Below are 20,551 nucleotides of genomic sequence, written 5' to 3'. Positions count from 1 at the left end.
CTATGAAGTGATATATGTCTAAATGCTATTGCTACGGTAATAAAATAATTCTGCTATATATCACAGTAACTATCTTTGATTTGAGTTCTGTTACCTGCAGTATACTGTATGAGTTATCAGTATCATTTACAGAATCTTAATATATAGAATTTCCTAATGAGAAACTAATATAGAATATGAAATCATTCCGAATTGAAACACTTGAAGGTAAAGTAAGAAGTGGAATAGGAGAAATAAAAACAGCAATCTTCTAAGTATTTGTCATCTATTATCCTGATCAAGGCACTTAAATGGTCACAGTAAAGTCAGTTGCTATATCCACTTCAGGCTGGATATAGCATCAACAAAGCTGAATTAGTTTTCTCTGATGTTAATAATAGAATAACTGTGTTAATAAAACTGGAAATACAATATATGCAACATCTGTTTTCAGATCCCACCACCCCATTTCCAGAGACCTAGTGCTTCATTATTACGTGCCCAGAAGGTTGATACTTTAAGGTGTGAAATTCAGGAGAAATATGAATCAGACTTCCAGAAAGCTCTAGTAAGCATCAAAGAGCGAGTGAAAGAAATTGAAGGACCAGACATCAAAGAAACCCTCCAAGACCAGATCCGCCAGTGGTTTATTGAATGCCGGTGAGATACCATTCTTTCTTTCCCTAACCTCTCCTTATCTCTAATCACAATGACCATAAGAGTCTGTAAACATTTCTTTAAGATGGTTGAAATCAAGGCTGCTTCAGTACAGAGAACAGTTTTAAACAAACCAGAAAAATTATGGAAATCACAAGTTGAATCATTATCATTTCTCTTATCACTGTTAGCACAGAGTCATGGATTTGGAGTACAATATCATATATTATTGGAATTCTTATGCAGAAACGTATAACAGCTTTTTACTTATACATAGAGTTGTCTTGCACAAAACTCTTTGTAATGAGGTCAATGTAGTAATCTGTTTCCTTCAGTTTATTGATAATTGTCATTGATACTGATATTTACCAACCAATATTAATTTGTAGATTAGCTTACATTATAGCTAGAACTGACTAAACAATAATTTCAGAATATTTTCAGGGAATTGTGTTTAATTAAAAAAGAACAAAAATAGACCCAGGAAACTACAGACTAATCAACCTAACATCGATACAGTGGGGCAAAAAAGTATTTAGTCAACCACCAATTGTGCAAGTTCACCCACTTAAAAAAACGAGAGAGGCCTGTAATTGGCATCATAGGTAGACCTCAACTGTGAGAGACAAAATGTAAAAAAAAAGACCAAACAATCACATTGGCTGATTTGGAAATAATTTATTTGCAAATTATGGTGGAAAATAAGTATTTGGTCACCTACAAACAAGCAAGATTTCTGGCTCTCACAGACCTGTACCTTCTTCTTTAGGAGGCTCCTCTGTCCTGCACTCATTACCTGTATCAATGGCACCCGTTCGAACTTGTCATCAGTATAAAAGACACCTGTCCACAACCTCAAACAGTCACACTCCAAACTCCACTATGGTGAAGACCAAAGAGCTGTCAAAGGACACCAGAAACAAAATTGTAGACCTGCACCAGGCTGGGAAGACTGAACCTGCAATAGGCAAGCAGCTTGGTGTGAACAAATCAATTGTGGGAGCAATAATTAGATAATGGAAGACATACAAGACCACTGATAATCTCCCTCGATCTGGGGCTCCACGCAAGATCTCACCCCGTGGGCTCAAAATGATCCCAAGAACGGTGAGCAAAAATCCCAGGATCACACGGGGGGACCTAGTGAATGACCTGCAGAGAGCTGGGACCAACGTAACAAAGGCTACCATCAGTAACACACTACGCCGCCAGGGACTCAGATCCTGCAGTGCCAGACGTGTCCCCCTGCTTAAGTCAGTCCATGTCCGGGCCCATCTGAAGTTTGCTAGAGAGCATTTGAATGATCCAGAAGAGGATTGGGAGAATGTCATATGGTCAGATGAAACCAAAATAGAACTGTTTGGTAGAAACACAACTCGTCGTGTTTGGAGGAGAGAGAATGCTGAGTTGCATCCAAAGAACTCCATACCTACTGTGAAGCACGGGGGTGGCAACATCATGCTTTGGGGCTGTTTTTCTGCAAAGGGACTAGGACGACTGATCCGTGTATAGGACAGAATGAATGGGGCCATGTATTGTGAGATTTTGAGTGCAAACCTCCTTCCATCAGCAAGGGCATTGAAGATGAAACGTGGCTGGGTCTTTTAACATGACAATGATTCCAAACATACTGCCCGGGCAATGAAGGAGTGGCTTCGTCAGAAGGTCCTGGAGTGGCCTAGCCAGTCTCCAGATCTCAACCCCATAGAAAACCTTTGGAGGGAGTTGAAAGTCCGTGTTGCCCTGCGACAGCCCCAAAATATCACTGCTTTAGAGGAGATCTGCATGGAGGAATGGGCCAACATACCAGCAACAGTGTGTGCCAACCTTGTGAAGACTTACAGAAAATGTTTGACCTCTGTCATTGCCAACAAAGGATATATAACGAAATATTGAGATGAACTTTTGATACTGACCAAATACTTATTTTCCACCATAATTTGCAAATAAATTATTTCCAAATCAGCCAATGTGATTGTTTGGTCTTTTTTTTTACATTTTGTCTTTCACAGTTGAGGTCTACCTATGATGCCAATTACAGGCCTCTCTCATCTTTTTAAGTGGGAGAACTTGCACAATTGGTGGTTGACTAAATACTTTTTTGCCCCACTGTACCTACGAAGATATTGGGGGGGGGGGAATTAAAAAACATATTTGAACACCTAGAAACAAATAAAGCTATAACTAGAAGCCAGCACGGGTGTGTTAAAAACAGATCATGCCAACCCAATCTTATTTCATTCTTTGACAAAGTGACTAAATCAGTTGACCAGCAAAATACTGTGGACATAGTATATTTAGAATATACTAAGGCATTTGACAAAGTAGACCACAACCTATATCTTGAAAAGTTAGAAAAATGTTAGAAAAAAACAGCAACCTACTTCTTGCTAAGTTAGGAAAATAGTGGGATAGACAGCATCACCACCAGATGGATTTGTAACTGGCTGACAAAGTGTATTCAATGAATAGTCCTTAATGGTATTACATCTACAGTACATGGAGGGAAGTAAGCAGTGGGGTGCCACATGGTTCTGTCTTAGGCCCAGTACTCTTCAATCTCTATATATAAAAGTGAAATGCCACTCATGCAACATCATGAAATCTCTAGAACCATAAAGCCTACAAACGTGAAATTTGGCATATATGTTCCTCTTGGCTTCTAGGTGCTTGCTAAGAAAGGATATTTCAAAATGACCCATCAGATCATTAGTATTAGTATTTCTTATATTATTATTAACACGCTCTGAAGCTAAGGATTTAGATGTTCTACTCCCTCTCCCAACCTGAAAATAACTCTATTCCAACTGCCACGGGTATGGTCAGCACATGGCTCATCAGGCCTGTGGGCTGGGAGTTTGGAGAGGAGCCTGAGGGAGAGAAGGGGATAAGATAGGAGAGGCCTCTGTGGGGCAAGCCTGAGGGAGAGAAGGGAGATAGGAGAGGAGAGGCTTCTGTGGGGCAAGCCTGAGGAAAGAAGGGGAGCATTGAGGCCGATTGCAACTACTTATTAATTTTCAAGCTGTAAGTGTTGACTTATCAAGCCCCATCACACAGTTTCATAGTGGAGCATGGGTATTCAGCTAGTATCTTCATAAATGACTTAGATGAGGGAATAGAAGGGGAACTCATCAAATTTGCAGATGAAACTAACCAAGCAGGAATAGCCAACACCCCAGAAGACAAGCTCAGGATTCAAAAAGATCTTGACAAACTTGAACAATGGGCCCTATTCAACAAAGTGAATTTTAATGTAGAGAAAAATAATGTTTTACACCAGGACAGAAGAAACCAAATGTACAAGTAGAGATTAGGCAAAACCTGGCTCAAAAACAGTAACTAAGAGAGGGACCTTGGAGTCCTAGTGGACTATTAGTTAAACATGAGTCAGCAGTGTGACAGCAGCCAAAAAAGCTAATACAATATTTAGTTATATAAACCGAAGCATAGAATCAAAATCATGTGAAGTATTATGCCCTTTGGCAAGATCACTGTCAGGTCCCTATTAGAACGCTGCCATTCTGGATTGGGGGGAGAACCATGGGTGGAATGCTTTCACTTTTGTTGTAACTGCTTGTGAATTGAGGGGGGAGAAATGGCCATCTGCACTGATTCCCTCTCTGCTGGTTCCAACCGGATATCTCAAGGTCGCAGCATGCTGAGGACAACTTCTTCTCACCACCCAGCCTCAGAGTTTCTCACAACACCTTTGAGGCAGTTTATTGGTTACAGATGTACCAATAAATTGGGGGGGGGGATTGGGAGGGAGGAAATTAGCCTAATTATTTGTGCCTGAATTTCAGACTCTGCCTGACTCTTCTGCAATCATTATTTCTCAGTAAAAGTTCCTTTTGAAATGTAAACTGTTTTAAGAGTTTTACTTTCTTGGGAAGGTAGCTGAGGCAGGTCTTATATTAGGCGGAGTCTGAAATCTGATACTGCATCCAATTGTGGTCGCCATATTACAAAAAAGATGTTGAGACACTGGAAAAAGTATAAAGAAGAGCAACTAAGATTATTAAAGACCTGGAGACTAAAACATATGAAGAACAGTTGCAGTATTAGGGTTTGGCTAGTCTAGAGAAAAGAAGGACTAAGGGAGACATGAGGGTCCCCCCCAACTCTGTTCTGTTCTGATTCTGATTCATTGTATTTGATACTAATTGAGAATAATGAGACAGATTTTTGGCCCTCTTGGAAATACTTTGTCCATCACCAGATTAGGTTGTCTGGCTTTCTCTAAGGTGGTCTTTTCCTTCCATTCTTTCATGAGAGAGTTCAGTTTCCCACAATGGCAATAGACTTACATACTGCTCCATAATGGGACGTGGTGGCTCAGTCGCTAAGACGCTGAGTTTGTCAATCAGAAAGGTCGACAGTTCAGCGGGTCGAATCCCTAGTGCCACGTAACAGAATGAGCTCCTGTTACTTGCCCCAGCTTCTGCCAACCTAGCAGTTCGAAAGCATGTAAAAATTTAAGTAGAAAAAGACCATTGGCTTACCTGAACGGTTGTTCTATGTGCACCACGGAAGAATCCAAGCATGAGTTTAACTTTTGTCCATTAGCCTTGAGACTGAGTTAAAAAAAAGTCTTGGCCCCACCCCCTCTAGCTGGTAGAGCCCAGTTTTGTACGAAGGCACAGCCGATCAGATAGATGGAAATAAGGTAAGTTCTGAAAAATACAACTGGAAAGGTAAGTCATTCCCCAAGACTCCGGACTGAGACTGCCCAAGGGTGGGGTTGGATTCTCCCACGGCACACATAGAGCAACCGTTCAGGTAAGCCAACGGTCTTTCTCCTGTGCGCCGCTTGGAGAATCCAAACATGGGACATGCCCAAGCATATGGATCTAAGGGCGGGTACTGGAATGGTCCGTGGTCTCAGGAACCTCGATGACCCTCTGCAGTACACATCACCCAAAGGATGCCTCAGCGGAGGCATATACGTCCAGTTTGTAATATTTGATGAAGGGCAATGGTAATGATCAAGTCGGTTCCCTGCATATCTCTTCAATCAAAGCTTTTGTGGCCCAGGCAGCGGAGGTAGCCACACTTCACGTGGAATGGACCGTGATCCGCCTGGGCACTGGTCTGGCCTGGATCTCATAGGCTTGAGAGATGCAGGCCCTCAACCAACGCCCCACAGTGTTAGATGTCCTCTTCAGACCCATGGTTGCTGGTTGAAAGGAGATGAATAATGATTCTGTCTTCCTGAAAGCTGCTGTTCACTTGACATATTGGCGTAGAGCCCTTCTCACATCTATGTGGTGCCAACTTCTCTCGCGAGGATTCTTTTTTATTTGACACCTGGGAACCCTGATGAAATGTCTTGGGGGATGGGTGGAGGTGGAAAGGAATTCTAGGGTGAGGCTCAGCCTCACCGTCTGCAATACCCAGGCGTCTGTGGTGGATGCTTCCCATTGACTTACGAAGTGGGTAAGTTATCTGCCATGGGACACGGTGTTTGGGAGTCACTTGCATCTGCGAAACTATCAGTTGCTTGAGCCTCGAAAGGGCTGCTTCACAGGAGGTTGCTGCTGCTGTTGCTGCAACAACGCCCTGCCTCTATCACGAAACCCTGACCTATCCTGAAACCTGTCCTGGTACCTGTCGGATCCCTGATTGTATGGCCGATGGTACTGAGAGGAGTATTGCGAATATTGTGGAGCTCCAAATCCCTGGTCAGCTGACTGAAAGGACTGACGTCTGAAATAGGTTTGCGCCCTGTGATCCACCCGCCTGTGAGCAAGGGGAAGCACCTTACCCTTGTCCCTATTTTCTACCAGCATAGGGTCAAGGGCTTCTCCAAAGAGAGGCCCGCCCTTAAATGGAGCGGAAGCGAGACGCCACTTGGAATGTAGGTCAGCTTACCAGTGGCATAGCCACAGGAGATGACTGGATGTAATGTTGGAAGCTAGCACCCTAGATGCAAACTTAGCAGCGTTGAGCGTAGCGTCCGAGAAAAATTTGATAGCCGCCATATATCTTGGTGGAGCCGGAGGTCCTCCGGAGCAATTCTGGCCTGTAATTGTCTGAGCCAGACCAGAAAAGTCCTATTAAAAAAGGACGCCGCAGTAGTCACCCTTAGCGCCCAGGCGGCCACCTGATGCATCTTGCGAAGAGTCATCTCAGCTTTGCAGTCCTCCGCCTTTAAACCATCCGACACATCGGAAGGCACGATAGCTGAGGAAGCTAGGGCTGCCACTGGTTGATCTACTGGAGGAAGCTGTAATAATGTTTCAAATTCTGTACTAGCACTATAAATCTTCCTATCATTATTACTTGGAGGAGGCATTGAACTGGGTTGGGCCCGCTGTCTTTGAATGACATCAGAGGCGCTGGAACAGCCTCTTGCTCTGGAACCTGCACTGTGGAATCTAATTCTACCGCTGACACTGCAGGGTTAGAGGTGCCCAGCCCCATGTTGGTGGTGGGTTTGGCCTTGTAAAGTAATGACTTAAACAGATGAGGGCAAAATAGGCCCGAGAATGCAGGTTTGTCAGGGACCCCTAGATCAGTGTTTCTCAAGTTTGGCGACTTTAAGTCCTGTGGACTTCAATTCCCAGAATCCCGCAGCCAGCACAGCCTAGATCCTCCTTTGCAGCCAGTGAATCTTCACTGTGCAGATAATGAGCCGGTGAAGAGATATATTGAGGAACTGGTAATGGTCTGGTCGAGGACCATGACCTGGGGGCCTGTCCCCTGCATTGTAATTCAGATTCCACCCCCTGTGCAGAACTGTGCTGCAGAAATGAGGCAGCGAATCTCTTTAAGTAGGACAAGGGTCTGACTTTCCACAGGGCACAGCCTCGCTGCTGTGGAGTTAAGGGAAGTCACAGGAACTGAGAGCTCTGGTTCGGTATCTAACAATGGGCCTACTCTTGAAAGACTTGATGGGGAACCAGGGCCTGGACCAACCTCCTCCGCTAATAATCCCTGGGAAACAACATCAGGGGATCAGCCCTGAGTGGCCTGCAGGGATGGAGGAGAGGCAGGTGGAGAATGGGAAGATAGGGTCTCCAATGCCAGAGCCGGTGGAAAATCTTGATCTCGTGTACCTCTGATGAACTTAGAGGAGTGCTTTCTTGAAGGCTTTTGTTTGGCCCTAGAATCTTTGTTTAACTGTAGTGGAGGGAGCACGAGTCACGGACTTGCTGGTCCATGATGAACTCCTGGTGGTAGATCTGGCTACCCTAGCAGTGGAGGGCCCCAGAATAGCCTGTGATCCTGGGGAAACCTCCGCCCCTGTACTGCTCTCCAAAATGGAGCGATCAGCCATGATAGAAATTAAGCCTCCTTTCAAGTAATGGGGGAATTATCGGTAAGGTCCTGAGCAACAGGAGTCCTAACTCTCTGCAATATGTGGCTGAAGAAAAAGAAACCGTGGCTACTCAGGTTTCTGTGGTCTTTTCACTCCAAACCTCACAGTCACCGGTCAGACTGAATTGTCCAATAGCGCTGAGAATGCAAAGCTGCAAACAGACTTTCCCGGAGGAGAAGCTGAGAATCGTGCCACACTGAGGCAAAGCAATCCACGCAATGGCGCAATCGACTTACTGGCGCCATAAGTGGACAGTTCCTGGTGCCAATTTAAATGGTTGCCTCATGATTGTAATACTCTAAAATGGCCTCCCATCACTCAAAAGGAAAATGGCGGCCGCACTAACTGGCGCGAAATTCAAATTCTCATACTCAATTGGAGAGAAAGCACGGGGCATCGACTCTCCAAACTCCGAAATTATTGCTGCAGCCTTTGAAAGTTCAATCAGCACAAGATGTGGCACGGGAGCAGCGTACCTGACTCCCCAATTGTCACCGAACCCTGCACGGCAAATAGGAGGCCAGTCTGAATGATCAGACAGTAACTCTGGCTGTCTAGATCTGTATAAGCGAGGCTTTAACCAATCCTTTGCAGTAGTCGAAATTAAAAACCCCAGCGATAGCCTCTATTTCGACCAGTCGTCTCAGGGCAGTGGCGGTCCTGTGCTTGGATCCAACCGGCGCACAGGAAAAATAGGGACCACCTTTGGTGGGAAGGTAACAGTGTTCCGTGCACCTTCGGTGTTTAGTCATGCCAGTCACATGACCATGGAGACAACTTTGGACAGCGCTGGCTCTTCGGCTTTGAAACAGAGATGAGCACTGCTCCCTAGAGTCGTGAATGACTAGCACGCATGTGCAAGGAAAACCTTTATCTTTATAGTGCTTTACAGCACTGTCTGAGTGGTTTACAAATTTCAAGATATTGCCCCCAACAATCTGGATCCTCATTTTTCCAGCCTTGGAAGGATGGAAGACTGAGTCAATCTTGAGCAAGTGAGGATCGAATTCCAGGATGTGGGCAGAGTCAGTCTGCAGTATTGCATTCTAATCACTTCACCACCATGGCTCCTTCCAACGATGGACATGTTCTGCTTTTTGGGCAAGGAAAGCTGAATATTAGCCCGGCTGTCTCCATGATTTCCATGGATACTTTGGCCTCATCATCTTCTCCAAACTGACTTTTATTCCTGTTCTCTTCCAGAGAAACATGAAACACCAGGGTAATGACAGAGGATTTGGCAAACCAAATTTAGTTCAATACTATTGTGAACTCACTAGGATTTTCTTCCAGGGCCCCCTATTCGAACAGCGGCAGGAAAACTTTCAAAAGAGGAATGCAGGCCTCATCTTCTAGGACACCATTTCATGCTTCTTCATCTTTCAGGCTGTATATCCTTCAGGTCTCAGCAAAGCTCTCTCATGTTAACACTGCTATCAAATTCATTGCTTCAAGCCCAGATTTGCATATTTCTCATATTCCACTGCAAAATGATTAAATTCTGGAAATCTCTGCCATAAGCAAGGCTACCTGTGACACTTCAGTGTGGCAGCAACTTTGCTTCTGCACTGCAGCAGCAGGTGCCACTGCAAGGAGCTCAGTGTGTTAGCTGTGGCAGCAAACTCTGTTGGAGTCCAGAAGAAAAAAGGCAGTGGCAGCAGGAGCTACCGGCATTGTTGCTACTTTTAGTGCTACCACTGCTCTTGTCACAACCCCTTGCCTTTGCCCAAAGCTGACTCCTAAGCAGAGAGAGAAAAATTTAGTACTTGGATGAGAAGAGCATCAGGAAATCTCAAGTTTAGCCAAACTAAAAAATTGAAAATAACAGCGTAAGGCAGTGGCAAAAACTTATCTATATGAAGCCACCATGGCCTAGAGCAGAACACAAAACATTTTGTAAAACTAATTGACTTCGTTCTCATGACATTTTAAATAAATCAGTTTAAGACATACCCTGGTCATTCCTGGCTCAGGATCCACTTAATTCAAATTTATCCCATGCTAGTTTTGGTTACAGGTAGTCCTCGACTTACAACTATTTTTTAGTGAACGTTTGAAGTCCAAGAAAATGGAAATCCATACAAGAAGAAATCAGCAGCAGAAAATATTAGCAGTTTGGCATTAACTCAGACTTTTTCCTTTAATCTGCATGACTGATCTATTCTATAAAAAGATAAAATTAATTTAGCATGATATGTTTATGACAAACCCATGCTGTCTCCTATTGATTGCATGATGCCTATGCAAGAGCTCACAAATATGCCGCTTAATTAGACCTTGTCCAGTATAGACTTCAAGCTGACAGGCCTGTTATTTCCCCAATTCTGCTTCTTCCCCTTTTTAAAAAAGGGATGACATTTGCTCTCCTCTAATCTCTCAGGGCCCTACCAGTCTTCCAGGAGTTCTCAGAGATAATCAAGAGTGATTCTAGTATTATCTCTTCTAATCTCATTCAGTATCCCAGGATGTGATCCAACTGACTCTAAAAAATTGAATCCATTTAAATTAGCTTAGTTCGCTAGTATCCTTGCCTATTTGAAGCTGTAGTTTCCCTCTTTCCCTTGGATGGTAGCTATGTCAGATATACAAAATAGGAGTTAAATGTTCTTCCTTCACATTATCACTGATTACTAATTCACCACTATCTCCTCCTGATGTATTTTATACTCTGGTTTTTATCAGAGTTTGTTGCAGAAATCAAATCCAGAAAGCATACACAAGTGACTGATACAGCAGGATTCATTAACTTCTCTTTATGTACATAATAACACATGAAGTAATATATACAGTACCAAGAGTAGTTGTTCAAATCAGAGCAGCAGACCAGTTCAGTTCTCCGTGCAGACATGCAGCTTTTAGTACAGAATAGTTGGACTAAGCCAGTTTCTAAAAAGCCCTCATTGACTGACTTGCCATATTTTTGGAGTATAAGACGCACCAGAGTATAAGACACACCAAGGTTTTGAAGAGGCAATTTTTTTAAAAAAGTAGGTAGATAGATAGAGGGAGAGGGAGAGAGAGAGAGAGAGAGAGAGAGAGAGAGAGAGAGAGAGAGAGAGAGAGAAATACAGTATGTAGGTAGGGAGAGAGAGTAGGTAGGTAGGTAGGTAGATAGATGGAGAGAGAGAGAGGGAGAAATACAGTAGGTAGGTAGGTAGAGAGAGAGTAGGTAGGTAGAGGGATAGAAAGAGAGAGAGAGAGAGAGAGAGGGAGAGAAATATGGTAGTAGAGAGAGAATAGGTAGGTAGGTAGATGTTTTCAGGTGTATTTATCCATGTGCTGGAGAAGGAAATTGCTGACAACCTGCAGCGCCTAAGACTTGTTTCTGCTGGCACAGCACTTGATCAATGTAATTCTCATCAATCACTCTAACTAAAGAGCTTTCTGAAAGGAAAAAATAAAAGTTTTTGCACTCTGCAAACCTCCCAAAAATGGCCCGTTTTTCGCGAAAAGGGGTCCAGTTTTTTTTTCAAATAAAAGCCATGAATAGCCTTGGGGGGGGGGGGCTTGCAGAATAACCTTGGGGGGGGGTTGGGGGACAAAAACGAGCAAAAAACAGCCCATTTTTCACGAAACGGGCCCGTTTCTTTGCAAAAAAATTGAATGCATAGCCTTATGGAGGCTTACAGAGTGCTACTGGGGACTGGGGGGGGGGGGGGGAAACGGACCATTTTTTGCTCATGTCTGCCCTCTCCAGCCCCCAGGAGCTCTCTGAAAGCCTCCATAAGGGTATGCATGGGCATTTTTGTGAAGGGGGCGGGGCTTCAGGAGGCAAAAAATTGCTGTATTCGATGTATAAGATGCACCCAGATTTTCAGCTTCTTTTTTGAGGAAAAAAGGTGCCTCTTATACTCCAAAAAATACGGTAGTTCCTATTCCTATTCATTGGCTGACATTGCTACCATGTGTCTGCCAGTTATGAATTCTATTGACAGTTTTTCCTTTAAGGAAAATGCAAACCTCAGCTTTAGTCTTTGGGAAAGTATCCCTACTCTTTCTTATAGAAGAAACTGTCTTATATTCTTGTTTGCTTAAGTTGCCTTCTTCCCATTTCCTGTATTTTCTCTTCAGCATATTAGAGAGCTTTGCATGCTAGCTACTGGGATTTCCTCATATTTAATCCTTGTAAGAACTATTGCTCCTTCAGTATCTTATTTTTATTTTAAAAAATCATTTCTTCCTGAACATATTTCTTCTTCACAATTTCCAATCTTGTTATACAAACCTATTTTCTTTTGGACATTAAATCATACAGTATTAACTTTTCTGCATTAAGATGTCTATTTCTTCCTCTTTCTTCTCCTTATCCAATGCATATTTTGAGACTCTGTTATTTTTGGATCACTTAATCCGCCCTATTACTTTGGTATTTATATGTCCATTATTGGATGCTTCCACATACTGTATGTTCCTCTCAGACCCAGCACCAGGCATTGTACTATTTCCTGGGCTTCATCCTCCCCTATAAGATACAGTGTATTGCAGTGGTGGGATTCAAATATCTTTACTACAGGTTCTGTGGATGTGGCTTGTTGGTCATGTAACTGGGTGGATGTGGCTTGCTGGTCATGTGATGGTGGGCGTGACTTGCTGGGCATGTGACTGGGTGGGCATGCTTGGTGGTCATCTGACTTGTTGGTCATGTGACTGGGTGGCGTGGCTTGTTGGTCATGTGTTGTGGCCCAGCAGGAGCCGTTGGAGCTGCCACCAGACTCCGACAGCGAGGGTCCCTATGAGTCGGCTCTGGGGGATGTGGAGGACCCTGGACAGGATTCTGACTCAGAGCAGGGATCAGAGAGGCTGGTTGGCCACCAGGAGGCGCCTGAGGCATGGATCAGTGGTGAAAGCCAAAGGGAGGGTGCTCCTAATGTCATGCCTTGGAGCAGTGGGGAGGAGACAAGGGACAGTGAGTCAGACATCAGCAGTGAGTTGTTGGATGCTCGTTACCGGCTCGCTAATAGGCGTCAGGAGCAATTGCGCAGTTACAGGAGGTAATTGCGCTCAGCTGATGATAATTAGACTACTCTCCAGACTATAAAAGGGCTGCTTGTGCACACGCCCTTTTGCAGAAGTCAACACATGAACTAATGTGGGAGAACAGTCTTGTGAGCATGGCAGGCTGGATTGCTGCCAGTGCTTATCAGTGCCGAGTTGTTATGAAGGCTTATTTGTGTTGGATTGCTGCCAAGGACCTGTCTGTTTGTAAATAAATCCAGTATCTTATCTGTGGCTCGGAGTGTGTGTTGGTGGGGGGGGTCAGAACATCATGTGACAGTGGCCGTGACTTGGTGGTCGTGTGACTGGGTGGGTGTAGCTGGGTGGTCATGTGACTAGGTGGTCATGGCTTGGTAGTCATGTGACTGGGTGGGCGTGGTCAACTTGATGTCATTCACATCAAGGGGTGCCTTGCCTGGCCTCTCCTCACCTCAAAGGCCTCAACGAGATACAATTTCCCTGTCTATTTATTTACTACTACTTAACATCCAAAATATGCTGTTTAATCCTATGTATATATGCCATATGTGTATATACATATTACATAGTATAGAGTGTGTATAGGCACACAAAAAGATACATTAGTTATTATCTATACTGTATGTGTATGTACACACACACAGAGACACACACACCACAGCTCTTCTAAAACTATACACATTCAGCCTCACTTACTGCATTTGGAAAAGCACACCCATCCACTTTCTGCCACACATTTAACTATTACTTCTGTAAATTAGAACATTACACATGCCTTCAGATGGTCTTCCCGAGCCTGCACATGACTGTTAGAGCCAGGCAATGTCATGGATTGAGTAAAATGTGGTGAAACTCATTTAACAATGCTCTTGTTTAGCAACCAAAATTTTGGGCTCAATTGTGGTCATAAGTCAAGGACTATCTCTGCCTTCCTCTGCATGGCAGCCTTGTCCTAGTAAACACTTTCTTCTTTCTAGCAATTTTCCTCTCTGTTAGAGGCACCAAAATAATCCAGACGATATAAGATTTCCTGCTGGAGCTGGGGGTTTGACTAGATAACCTCTGAGATCCCTTCCAGCCCTAGATTGCTGTGCTGTTTCAAAACATCTTCTTCTTTTTTAAAAGTTTTTTATTTTTATACAAAGACGAACAACACATGAAACATAAAACCATCATCAATATGTATACATATAGCATGTTGTTTGGTTACAAACATTTGTGCATCACCGCTTTCAATTATATATAAAATCACAGATTGTCCATCAAGTATACATAGGTACATTATTTTCATTGTAGATCATATGTTCAGTTTACAATTGTTATTCCTTCATTTTAAACAAATATTCTAAAAATTAGATTCATGTATATACCAACATTCCATTACATTCTTATTAATATTTAGTAATAATGTCTTTATAGTATCATCTATCTCATTCTATTGTTCAACATGAAAACATTCTCCAACATTTTGTACTTGTGCATCATCATTTTCAATTGTACTGTATATAAATTCACAAATTATCCATCAAATATATGTAGATACTTTGTTATCATTGTACATCATATATTCAACTACAATTGTTATTTCTTCATTTTAAACAAAACATTCTAGATATTCGATTCATATATATACCAATATTCCATTGCATCATTATAAATCTATTTAATAATAATATGTCTTTATGGTATCACCTATCTCATTCTATTATTACAATATGAAAAACTTATCAAAGATTTTTCATTTCCACATTTTTTTTAATCTAACCACTGGTAGAACAAATCCCATACTTTATAAAATTGTTCATCTTCTTGTTCTCTAATTTGAAATGTCGATTTACTCATTTCAGCACATTCTATTGTTTTTCGGATAACTTCCTCCTGCATTGGTATTTTCTCGTTTTTCCCATTTTTTGCAAATACAATTCTAGCTGCCGCATTTACAATCAAATATTTCCAATCTTTATTATATGTTTCTGGTATGATTCCCAATAAAAAAATCTCTGGTTTAAAGTCTATGTGTTTTTGTATCATTTTCTCCAACCACGTGTGGATTTTAGTCCAGTACCTTTTAGCTTCTATGCAAGTCCACCACATATATGAACCCGGTGTCTGATGACATTTCCAACACTTTTCTGACTTGTTTTTGGACATTCTTGCTATTCTCATTGGGGGTAGGTGCCACCTGTAAAACATCTTATACAAATTTTCCTTGTATGCTGTTGACATTGTCATTTTATAATTTTGAAACCACAATTTCTGCCATTTCTCTACTTCAATCCCATGTCCAAATCCCCCCCCCCCAAGCTATCATAGATTCTTTGACTTGTTCTTCCTTTAACTTAACCTCTAGTAAGTGTCCATATAGTTTTTTAATTACTTTTTCATCAGTACCTGTCAAAAATTTGTCTAATCCAGTCATTTTATCATAGAAACCTTCTATTTTACGATCTTTATCATATCTAGACTGTATTTTCACATATGAAAACCAATTCATTCCTATTCCTTCCTGTTTCAACTCTTGCATAGATTTATGTTCACCCTCTGCATTCAATATTTCACCATATCTAACTGTTTGTTCCTTTTTATATATTATTGGATATGAAAAAGCTTCAATAGTTGATAGCCAGACTGGGATTTTTAAATAATATTGCCTTTTGATTTTCTCCCAATTCAGTAATAAAGCCTCCCATAAATAGTGTCTTCTAAAATAACCCCGTGTTTTAGTTCCCTTATACCATAGAAAAGCATGCCATCCCAACAGTAAGTCATGTCCTTCTACAGTCAATAATCTAGAATTCCTTAATGTTATCCACTCCTTAACCCACATCAAACTTGTTGCCTGGTAGTATAATTCCCAGTTAGGTAAGCCCAGTTCTCCTCTTAGTCTAGCATCTTGTAACAGTTTTAATTTTGTTCTTGCTTTTTCTCCCTGCCAAATAAACTTCAGCACTATTTTATTTAATTCCTCAAAATAGTCTTTTCCTAATTTAATTAGAATTGTCTGGAACAGATATAAAATTCTGGGTAAGATGTTCGTTTTAATTGTAGATATTCTCCCTATAATTGATAGTTGTAGGTTTTCGCATTTCATCAAGTCAGTTGCAATCTGCTGCTTAAGTTTATGATAGTTATTCTCTTTAAGTGTGCCGCATCTTGCAGTTAAGTATATCCCTAAACATTTTACCTTGTTTGTGACTTGAATCTGCAAGGCTTGTGCCAATTCTTCCTTTTGTCTTGATGGTATATTCTTTGTCAAAATCTTCGTTTTATCTTTATTTATTTTCAAACCTGCTACTTTTCCATATTCCTTTATTCTCTCTATCAATTTGGGTGCCATTTCTAATGAGTCCTCAAGAATAAAAACCAAGTCATCTGCAAATGCTTGAAGTTTATATTCTTCTTTTTTAATTTTCATTCCTTTTATTTCTTTTTCTTTGATCTTTCTATTTAAGACTTCCAATGTTAAAACAAAAAGTAGAGGTGATAATGAGCAGCCTTGTCTCGTACTTTTCTTTATTTCATTAGAATCTGCCAGTTCTCCATTTATCATTATCTTTGCTGTATGTTTGTGGTTTAGGGTTTGAATGGCTTGGGTAAATTACTTACCAAAATCTATCTGTTTCAGTTGTAAAAACATAAATAGCCAATTCAGATTATCAAATGCTTTCTGAGCGTCTAAAAATATCAAAGCCATTTGTTTTTCGGGGTGAGCCTCATAATACTCCAAGGTGTCCAGAATTATTCTCATATTATCCTTAATTTGTCTTTTTGGTAAGAACCCGTTTTGGTCAGGGTGGATAAAACTATTTAAGTATTTTTTAAGTCTTTCTGCTAATATTGAAGCAAATAACTTATAGTCTGAGTTTAACAAAGAGATGGGCCTATAGTTCTTAATTTGTGATAAATCAGCCTCCTCTTTTGGCAGAAGTGTAATATATGCTTCTGATCATGATTTAGGTATCTGCTCTCTGACATCACCTCATTTATAACTTCTAATAGTGGGAGGGACAACGATTCCTGAAGTGTCTTGTAGAATTCTGCTGGCAGCCCATGCAGGCCTGGGGCCTTTCCGTTGTTTTGTTTTTTAAGTGCTTCGGTTAGCTCCATCATAGCTATTCTGCCTTCTAATATTGTCTCAATTTCTTTAGTATCTGGGGAAGGTTGGTTTCTTGTAGGTATTGTTTAACTCCTCCCTCTTCTATATTCTTTTGTTCATACAGCTTACTGTAGTAATCTTGTATAATTTTCTTCTTTTCTGCGTTTCCATGACAAATTTCCCCTTGGTCATCTCTTAATTGCAATATTTTCTTTGATTCTCTCTCTATTTTCAATTTATACGCCAGCCATCTACCTGGTTTATTGGCATTTTCAAAGTAATTCTGTTTAGCACCTCTAATTTTTTGTGCTAATTCCTTCTTTTCCAGTAGGTCCATTTTGTACTTATTTATGTCCATTTTTATTTTAATGTCCTTTTTTGTGGGGATTTCTGTAGCTCTTTTTCAAGGGCCTTTTAGTCATTCTCTAAACCTTTAACAATTTATGTTTTCTTTATATTTCTCTTGTGTAGTCTGTTATCAAACCTCTGGTGTAGGCCTTCATTGTATCCCAGAGGTTCTGCATCAATGTATCTTCTTTTCTATTTTCTTTGAAGAAGAAAACCAGTTCTTTTTCCATTTTCTGTACAAAATCCTTCTCTTTTAATATAGTGTTATTTAATGTCCATCTAGATCTTTTCCTTTGTCGTTTCCATTTAATTATAATTTGTTGGTGACGTAGAAATGAGGATCCAGACAGGAATCAGGTTGATGGGAAAAGGTACCTGATGAGAAGGCACCTGATTGATCAGGCACTCCCAGAAGTTCCCTTTTTATTGTAACTTTCTCCACACAGCAGAAGCTCATTGGACAACATAATACATTTGGCAAATGCGGATTGGTTAAATAAAAGCATGCTAGCCTCGTGGACAACTCATGCTATAGATCTGCTAGGTAATCTTCTGCTGCATGCAATGTGTCTACGTGTAAATTCCATCGTACCTTCTTGTAAGCAAAGGATTAAGAGGAAGAAATGTGGACTTTTATTGATCCTAAGTGTGGTTTGCCAGCTACTGAGTAACCAATTAACTCCACATCTCCTCCTTTCTTTTTATTTTAATTCATTTTGTTTTAGCAATTTGTACACATACATTACGTCACATCTGTGAGGTTGAATTTTGGGCCGAAACATGGTTATTAATGCAGGTACACATTGAATGCAGCAACAGCAACAAATTAAACCAATTATTACCATGATTACAATGCATACAAATTCAACAGTCAGTTCTGTTAATCATTCTTGAAACATTTTGAACATCCCACAGAAAGCGATTTTGGTCCCAAAGTCCTTGTTCTGGAATGCCTTCCTATGGCGATAGCATTGCCAAAATTGGAGGGAAAAGACATGTAAACACACTACAATAGTGAGAGAATTCGCATTTTAGCAAGAAAAAGCAGCCACTAAAAAGTTATCTGGTGTTGGCTCCATATTTTGATCTTGCAAGAGCTGACTGGCTTGAGCAGACAAAGCCTTAATTTGTCCCCAAGTTGGATTATGTTTCTTCCGAGATGCCCGGTCTCGATCCGTTTGAGGATTCTGCAGGCTGAGGGAGAAGTTGGGTATCGGATTTTTCAATCCTTCGTGCCACGACATCCTTCCAAGGTTTTACACACCGCGCTGGAATCCACACGGGTCCTGTTGGAGCAAGCACAGCAGCATATTCTTGTCCCCATGTCAACAAAGGAACCGGACCATGCCATTCAGGATTAGGTAACAATCTATACATTACTTGTGGCTGAGGATGACTTGTTCTATGGCCAAAGTGATTATCTACTGGAATAGATAAATTTTTTATATTAAGATGATTTAATGTAAATAGAACTTTGTTCAGCCATTCCTGTTTCCCAGGAAGGCCTACAGGGTTTCCCCCTGTTTATGTTTTTCCAAAGCTGATTTTAGGGTATGATTAGCTCGTTCTATGATAGCCTGCCCCGTAGAATTATACAGAATGCCAAAAATGTGTTTAACTTGACATTTCTCACAAAATTCAGCAAAGAGTTTACTACAATATGCTGGGCCATTATCCGTTTTTAAGGTGGAGGGTAGGCCCAAAACAGCAAATGTCCTAATACAATGATTTATAATATGTTTTGTGGCCTCTCCTTTTTGCGGAGTAGCCCAAATGAAATTAGAAGAAGTATCAATTGTAACATGAAGATATTTCCAGGGGTTAAAGGGAGGATATTGCGTAACATCCATTTGCCAAAGTTCATTGGCTTTGTGTCCTCTTGGTTTACCCCATAGAAGGTGATGGGGTTACTTGTGAACATTGAGGACATTGTTGTATAATGGCTCGAGCATGATCCAAAGGTATATCGAATTGTTTTGCAAGAGCCTTAGCATTTTGATGGAACATAGCATGGCTATCCCATGGAGTGACAGTCAAGACCTGCCGCTTGGTGGCAGCATCGGCAACAGCATTTCCTTCTGATAACATGCCAAGAAAAGATTGATGACTTCTAATATGTGCAATATAAAGTTGCGATGTTCGACCTTCCATTATTTGCTGCAGGATCAAAAAGAGGGATAGTAAATTTTCATGTAACGAAGGAGTTACATACGCCCCTGGGAGAGAACCAACAACCTTACAAATTATCAGAGATAATATTTAAAGCTATTTTTGGAAAAGTCTGTAAGGCCAAAATCACAGCTGCCAGCTCAGCCCGCTTTTTTTTGTGGTGGTGGTGTGATTTTAGTCACCCATTGCCCTTGTTCCATCCAGGCAGTGGTGCCCCATTGAGGGCCGCCATCTGTAAGGTGGTGAGTGCTTCAACTATCGGAGTAGATGAAATCCCTGATTGAACCTTAATGTCAACCTATTAAAAGCTAGCAGGCGTGGATCAGAAGATAAGAAACCCTTCCTACAAAATCTGTAAATACCGCTTGCAATGCAGGAGATAAACTAACCATTCGTTCCCAATCTTTCAAAGGAAGAGGCACTACAACGTTAACCGGATCATGCCTTATGAGTATTTTACATCACTCTCTTCCCTTGAATAGTAGTTCTGCATACATATGAGCTGGTGTACTAATTGTATGTCCTGGACTAGGTGAAAGATATAACCACTCTATAATTAATAAAAAACTTTTAGTCTTGCCCTGTAGCATGATTTCTTGAGCTATGAGAGCTGTAGGTTGTTTCTGAGTGGGAATGAATATGATAGTTAAAGGCGTGTTGTCCTGACATCTATCCACCCACACTAATTTTAATGCATTGTTTATTTGGTCAAATACTTCTTTCTGCGCTGCTGTCAATTGTATTAAATCAGAAGGATTATCTCTTAGTTTTAATGCACCAAATAAAGGGCTAAGTATACTGGTAGGGAGACCCACATATGGGCGTAACCAGTTAATTGAACCTAAAAGCTGTTGTAATTTAACATATGACAATGTATTCTCTATTTTTAATTGAGGAATTTGTGGGTGTGAATAAGTCTGTAATAGCTTATGACCTAAATAAAGAAAAGGTTCTTTAACTTGTACCTTTTCTGGTGCTATTTGCAATCCATAAACTGCAAGATCTTG

General features: G+C 41.2%; 1 protein-coding gene across 3 annotated transcripts in view; it reads left to right on the top strand.

The window, feature by feature from the left end:
• Positions 1-20,551, top strand: part of DRC11 (dynein regulatory complex subunit 11) — a 268,281-nt gene that overhangs the window by 55,041 nt on the left and 192,689 nt on the right. For all 3 annotated transcript variants that reach the window (XM_081940018.1, XM_081940019.1, XM_081940017.1), the window contains one exon: positions 434-639. In XM_081940018.1, coding sequence (XP_081796144.1) covers positions 434-639 — 206 coding nt within the window. The remainder of the gene's footprint in view (positions 1-433; positions 640-20,551) is intronic.

This window comes from Natrix helvetica (genome assembly GCF_964273705.1).
Source record: "Natrix helvetica genome assembly, chromosome: 2".
NCBI lineage: Eukaryota > Metazoa > Chordata > Lepidosauria > Squamata > Natricidae > Natrix > Natrix helvetica.
This window is presented reverse-complemented; position numbering and strand designations above follow the sequence as displayed.